We start from the raw sequence: 7,059 nt of genomic DNA on the forward strand, positions 1-7,059 counted from the left end.
TTAAGGGAGGGTAAACCTCCAATCCAGACACAAAGAGAGGATAAACCTCCATTACAGACACAAAGTGGGGATAAACCTCCATTACAGACACAAAGAGAGGATAAACCTCCATTACAGACTCAAAGGGAGGGTAAACCTCCATTACAGACACAAAGAGAGGATAAACCTCCATTACAGACACAAAGAGGGGATAAACCTCCATTACAGACACAAAGGGAGGATAAACCTCCATTACAGGCACAAGGAGAGGATAAACCTCCATTACAGGCACAAGGAGAGGGTAAACCTCCATTACAGACACAAAGAGAGGATAAACCTCCACTACAGACACAAAGAGAGGGTAAACCTCCATTACAGACACAAAGAGAGGGTAAACCTCCATTACAGCCATAAAATACAGAAAAAGTCTCCTGTTCAGAACCAAAGCGCCAAAGAACCACCATTACTGAAAAATAATAATCTTTAAAAAAGATAAATAGTTGAACACTTTTGGAAGTTATGGTATCAGAAACGTTTTTGCCAGAAAGATTTAATTTCAAAGATGGGCCAAATAGAATACAATATTGGACATCCTTGAGGAGACGATGCTTCAGGTATAGAACCACTTCTCAGCTGGAATGTAAGTCAGGAACAGAACTAGAAAATACACTTCTCCACACAATTGGGAGTACTGCAGATGATATTATTGTTCACCATATTGAAATATCGCACACATTCAAAATGGTACCGAAGGCCTTTGATAATTCTTTAAATCTAAGATCCAGTAAAATTCTTGAAAGGGCAAGATTCAACAAAAGAGTGCGGCATGCAGGTGAATCCATAGATGGTTCCATTAATGGTCTCTAGAGGCTAGTGGAGAGCTGTGATTATAGTGACTTAAAGTCAGAACTCATACAAGACTAGATTGCTGCAAGCATTGCTGGTGAATCTTTGTCAGATCCATTACAGTTAAAAATAACTAACCCGAGAGAAAGCCATTCACCAGTTGGAGAGTAATTTTGGAAGTCCGGAAGGAAAGCCGGTCAATCCTATGAGGAGAAGGTAAAACTTGGCACAAGAGAGCTACAGAATTTATGCATTTCTTAAGTACAAAAGATATACGGAAAAACTTATGAAGCGTGCAGGATAGACAGAGACAAAGTCATTGCCAGATCTATGGAGTAAAGAAATGTCAAATATGTGAACAGTGCTCAGATTTTAAAACTGAATGCTCTTATCATAAGAAAGTATGTCACTTTCACAAAATGTGCCGAAGCAGAAGCCAGCCAGAGAAAAGCAAAATGTCAAAGTACTACCCAAACAAAGAGATTAAAAAATGGTGAAACATTCTTTAGAAGACAAATCCACAATTCTCCTGGGCAAAATCAGTGACCAAGACAAAATATTTTGACATACTAACATTTGTATCAAAACCCAGAACTTTCAAGAAGATTAGGAAAAGAATTCCACTGACACAGATTAAAGATGTGGTCCATTCAACTCCAAAGATGACAGTACTAAGAAGAGACCCGCAACATGAAAAGAATAATATCACCTACAATAGTAGGGATCACGTTGACAGCTATAAAGAATAGGCGTATATCATCAAAGTCGTTTATGAAAGAATTACAAGAGGTTAAATACCGTTCAATTCAAGAGGGAGCCACAGACCTCAGACTATCAGGAAGACAGTCCAAGTCAAATATCTTCTACCTAACAAACTACCATTCTTCCAAGTCTGAGGAGAACATCTTTGGACAAAATGGTGAAACATGCAGATGTGAATTTGCAAAGTCAAAATCTTGGAGGGAGATGAGATAGTAGCAAATGCAAATATATTAGCACATGCAAAACAGTATAATCATTATGAGGATAATGGGCTTGGGGGTAAATGCTGTTTATGGGACTGGAAAGATGTAAAAATATTCATAATTAATTGAGTACAATAAATGTCACCCACTTTGATGATGTCATTAGGGACTCAGGTAGTATAAAGAAGGAGCTTGTAAGGCACAGGTCTGGGGTTAGTGTGCTCCTATCACTGTAATAATATAGTTCACAATCTGTAAACAGTTGCAGTAGTGAAGTAACCTTCATATTGTTTATATAACAAGATTCTTCTGCTTAGCCCAAAAAGATGAATATCCTAATTCACACTAAACCACTTCAAGCTTGAAAGAATCCATACATACCGCTACCTTCTCTTCTTCCTCTTCTAAAGATGTGAAATCATGTTTAACCCTTTTGTAACTATATAGTAATTCTTCATATAATGAACCTGGTCAATAAATAGTAGCAGACTGTTTCATTATGTGGCCATCACAGATAAACACTGATTCAGCAGAGAAGCTATAAAGGAAATTTACTACCAGGCTTTGGGCCTTACGAGTCCCACCACTGGTTACAAACTTTGGTAGGACAGAAAAAGGTCAATTAGCATTCCATGTCCTAACAACACTGAGTAAATGTTATTTTCTCCTTAACTTTCTCTCTGTACTTTCTCCAAGTGTATTAAATTTACACATTCTAGTTTCTGACTCACTGACCAGTGGAAATAGATTTTATTTTCCTGATTACTTTGTAAAAATCCTTTTCACAGATCTCTCCTTTGTTCAGATACAATAAGCCCCAGTTTCTCAACTCTTGCTTGTAGGTAAAGTCTATCAATACTTAGGAAATCTATTTCACATACTTTCCAAAACCTTGGTATAATTCCATGTGCTCTGAAGAAGGGTCCCGACCCGAAACGTCAGCTTTCCTCCTCCTCTGATGCTGCCTGGCCTGCTGTATTCTTCCAGCTCCAGACTGTGTTATCTCAGACTCCAGCATCTGCCGTTCTTGCTATCTCTGACACTATTCTAACTGTTGGCTAACTAATAATTTGTATAGATTTAATACTATCTCTTTAACGTTGTCCTGATGTATAAGACATAGGATGCCAGATACTTTTTAGCTACAAGAAAGTGAGTCAGATGAGGCTGAAACAACAGTACTTTTACATCCATCTTTTGTACTTTGCTGCCATCTTTGTTGAACTTCATTCCTCCTTCCTCCAGAATCTTGCCCAACTGCCCGTTCTTTCTGTGTTGGACATTGAGTACTAAACAATCTTCACAATCAACATCTTCACCTGATCACACACACAGACATTTTCCAGCGGTTGAATCACAGGAATGAGAGTAAAAGCAGGAACATTGATTGATCTTCCTCTCCTTATCCCACAGCATTAAAGCCATTAATAGAATGCCAATTGTTACCCTGTGGATTGAAGTTGGATCCTAAGGAATGTGTGCAGTTTCCACCAGGGCCTTAGGTCTCCAAGTGCCTCCCAGCAGTTTCCACGAACAGACTGTGAACTGAAATGCAGTGCTATCCAAGATCTGTAGGATTAACAATGATCTTTTTCTTTTTTGAGATATCAGCCACTGGTGATCATGTGAGTTGCCACATGTTCCACATACCTTTCAAAAAGCTGTAAAAGCACCTGTTAGACCAAAAGGGATATGTAAAAGTTAACAGTTAGATTTATGTACAATGTATTACTGCTCAGAAGCAGCATATAAAGTAAATGTGCAAAATAATAAAGATAGAGATACTCCACCTGAGGTTAAAAACAACCTTTTTAAAGATATTTCTTACATTCCTTGATAAGTTGGAAGCATTTGTTGGAATTCCCATCCTCTGAACTTCACCCATTATCATTCAGCTATACCTGTGCCCATCAACAATCTGAGACCTGAGGTAAGTGTAAAGTACCAGCAGTAGCCACTGCCTCCCTGCTAAAACTCTAAGCAATAAGGAACTGCTAACCTTTGATGACCGGAAGCTCTCGTCAAATGGATTTCTGTCAGCTGGGATGTAGGATTCTGGGGAAGGTCCACCACTGCCCACTTAAGTACCTGGAAAGAGGTGTCACAGAGCTCTTGCTAGCTCTCCAAGTGGTGGGCAAGACCCTTGTTTCCTCCAAGAAATAACACTAACATTGCTTTTATGCTATTGATGAGAGACGGCACTAATGCTGGGAAATTACTGTTTCTACAAACATCTTCCTTTAGTGGTTCGCCCATAGGGAAAATCTTGTCCATGTAGAAGTGTGTATCATGTAATTTAGTGAACTTTACATCCATACAAAATTATTGAAGAATGATCAGATTTCATATTGTGGTGAACGTATTTCTCCTTAGTGAAAGAACATGGAGGCTAACTCCATTCCATTGAGGTGGGCAAATACAGAGGATCTAATTTGGTGCATTCTAGTCCATCAAGGTCAGCTGTACAACAACTTTGCCAATTGAGCTATTTGTGAAACCTTGAGAAAATGCGCTCTTTTTCTGTTTTGAGAGATACAACATACTTGATTATATTTGCTTGCTGAAAATGTACATTTGCATCCCTTACAGCATGCTTAAAGAGGAGATGGAGTTCCAGCCCCTGGAACAGATCAATGAGAATGAAGAAGTAAACCATGCCACTCCACTTCTGAGTAACTTAGGCCGACTCCTAGGAATTCCATCAATGAACTTGCAGAACATTTCCAGATCCACTCCTCGAATTAATCTAATGAGGAAGAGGAATAGTGCTTTATCGCAGGCTGCTATGTACAGCTTCCTGAGCTCAGAATCAACACCTAATGGTTTCCATAAGCCAGGATGTCTCCCTCCAAATAGACCCTTCGCAAGAATCCACCGAGCCTCCTCATCCTCTCATTCACCTTTAGGGTCCACCCAAGGTTGTGTTGCCTTGGATAGTGAGGCAAGGGATTTCGACAGCTTCATCTCCTCTTCATTTTATGACAGACCTGGCTACTATAGTGCACCTCAAACACCCATCCAATCTATTCCCATGACATTTCCTCTCAAAAGGATCCCTTTAAAGAAATCCTCCATGTTGGCTAACATCTCAGTCTCCTCAGGTGGAAACCAAGGCAGTAATGGCAATGTGTCAGCCTCCAAACCTGATGAGCTGGACAAGGGAAACACTATTCATGCCAATAAAGTTGCCTGCCTGAATGAAACATCTGCAAAGGTCCTAGCAGTGGAAAGTGGTCACATTGCATCTGAAGACGAAGCTGCTACAAGTACCAGAAACAGTAAAGAGACTCTTATACCAACATCCAGCAGCATGAATCCTAACAGCAGTAATAACCTACTACTGGTTCCTGAAAGTCCATCCTGTTTGTTGACAGACAGCTCTTCAGACACAGATAAGCCAATCGAATTGAAACAAAAGCTCAATACAAGCACTGGTTTCCGAGCCCGCAAGCATCCTAGACTGACTCTTGAACCCCTTGGACGTGCCAACAGTCCAGACCTTTCAAATCCTTCACTCAACACACCAGGCTGTGGCCCAACCATATCCACCTTTTCCTTCACACCAGTGTCTTCCCCAATGCTGGGGAGGTCAAAGATACTAAGTCACAGTGGAACAATCTCTGGCAGTGATTATAAGGCAGGAAGCACACCTTCCCTGGGGTTTTCTGAAATGGGCACATCCTCCAAGTACCTCAATATAACCACTCAATCCATGACCACTGCTGATTGCACAAGTGATACCAATATGAAGACACATCTGAAATACGACACCATGCCTCCAAATGATTCAAGATTCTCACTCAATGATGGAGACCTAGTCAATCTGATGGATATCATAATTGAAACTGCAGAAAACATTCCTGAGAATGGGAAAATGGATAAGCACGCAGAAGCAAATGACTGAGATGAAACATTAAAGACTCTATGTGTCATTTCGCTTTCTTGACCATATATAGCTTTATTTAAACCATATTTTGAACATGGCAAATTTTGAATGCAGCTCCAATGTAGCATATAGTGAAGCAAGCTTACATAATGCAGTGTAATTGCTACGCAATGATTTCTCATTGTGGGGGCTTTAAGAAGCAGCTCTGGTAGAATGAAATAACACACAAGCTTTTATACTGGCTTTTCATCTTTGAGTATACCAGCCTGCCAGTTGCAAGATTCTAATGTGAATTAGGAGGTCTGAGCAACATCAAACCAGCTCTGAATTAGCAAACTGACAAAAGCACAAAATTGCCCCTAAATTTGCATTCACTCAATCAAGAAATATGGTGACCGATATAGGAGATGGAAATTCTCACACTGGTGCAGTGAAATGTTCTTTTGGTTTCAGACTACTTTTGCTTTAAAGGAAAAATGTAGGGAAGACTTTAACCCCCAGTTGTGTCTATCGTGGGAAGTGTTTGATCCTGATACTCAGTGCCAAAATATAAAGCATTCTGTTCCCCAATACTATCATTCTTCACAATGAGAGGCACAAATTTCACCATTAATTTCTCATTTCCTTAAAAGATTATCACCCCCAAAGCTAAGCTTCAGACAGTTACTGGATCCACAGTTAAAAACCACTACAATAAAAGTTAATGGGTTAGATTCTGTCAGTGGTGACATAACAGTGCTCACTGGTAACCTGAAAGGAATTTGTCCACAAAGATTTATTGGTTTCTGTGGTGTGGATAGTTTCTTTCCCAATGCCAGTTTGGATCTAGCACCTAGTCAAGAAGATTTCCATCCAGTAACTGCAATTCCATCATGCAGGATAAGCCACCAATTACACTGAAGTAAGCTCACAGACAGAAAACAAGCACATTCGTCCACTTTGGATTGTAAAGTTCAGACTGAGTGTTGACAGCACCAGGATGCCAGCAAATATAGCAGCTGGCCACCTGTGCACGTACAGATGGCGACGATCACAACACATTGCAACATCAGAGTCTTCTGGCTACTGCCCACTTGCTGTTTGCTTCATCTGCCCTTCTCCTCTTCTGCTCGTTGTTGTCCGTAATTCCCCTACTCCCCTGCTACTTTTGCTATAATTTCATCATTTAAATATATGCATGGAGTGAAGATATAAGCTAAATTATCATAAACTTTTAGAAAAGATTATTCTAGCTTTTTATCACATTGGAGAAATTTGACATTCAATATGTGAAATTATTCCTTCAGGACCAGTGATAATATCCAGCAGTAACTACATACTTCTTAAAAACTTTTTCTAACCAACCTGTTCAGTGATGTTATGACACACCACTGTAGCAGGTTG

The 7,059-nt window shown here is 39.9% G+C and overlaps 2 protein-coding genes across 2 annotated transcripts in view; one reads left to right on the top strand and one right to left on the bottom strand.

Annotated features, from left to right (window-relative positions):
* LOC109910842 (inner centromere protein B-like) overlaps window positions 1-3,675 on the bottom strand; it is a 12,256-nt gene extending 8,581 nt beyond the window's left edge. The window contains exons 1-2 of the mRNA XM_048607305.1: window positions 3,619-3,675; window positions 3,441-3,463 (exon numbers count right to left, since the gene is read on the bottom strand). Of these exons, the coding sequence (XP_048463262.1) occupies window positions 3,441-3,463; window positions 3,619-3,675 (80 nt within the window). The remainder of the gene's footprint in view (window positions 1-3,440; window positions 3,464-3,618) is intronic.
* A 705-nt stretch (window positions 3,676-4,380) lies between these two features.
* Window positions 4,381-5,694, top strand: LOC125485284. Its single transcript, XM_048607392.1, has one exon. The coding sequence runs from the start codon at window positions 4,381-4,383 to the stop codon at window positions 5,692-5,694; it is 1,314 nt and encodes a 437-aa protein (XP_048463349.1).
* Window positions 5,695-7,059: the final 1,365 nt, after the last annotated feature.

Source organism: Rhincodon typus, chromosome 17 (assembly GCF_021869965.1).
Source record: "Rhincodon typus isolate 14 chromosome 17, sRhiTyp1.1, whole genome shotgun sequence".
Classification (NCBI taxonomy): Eukaryota; Metazoa; Chordata; class Chondrichthyes; order Orectolobiformes; family Rhincodontidae; genus Rhincodon; species Rhincodon typus.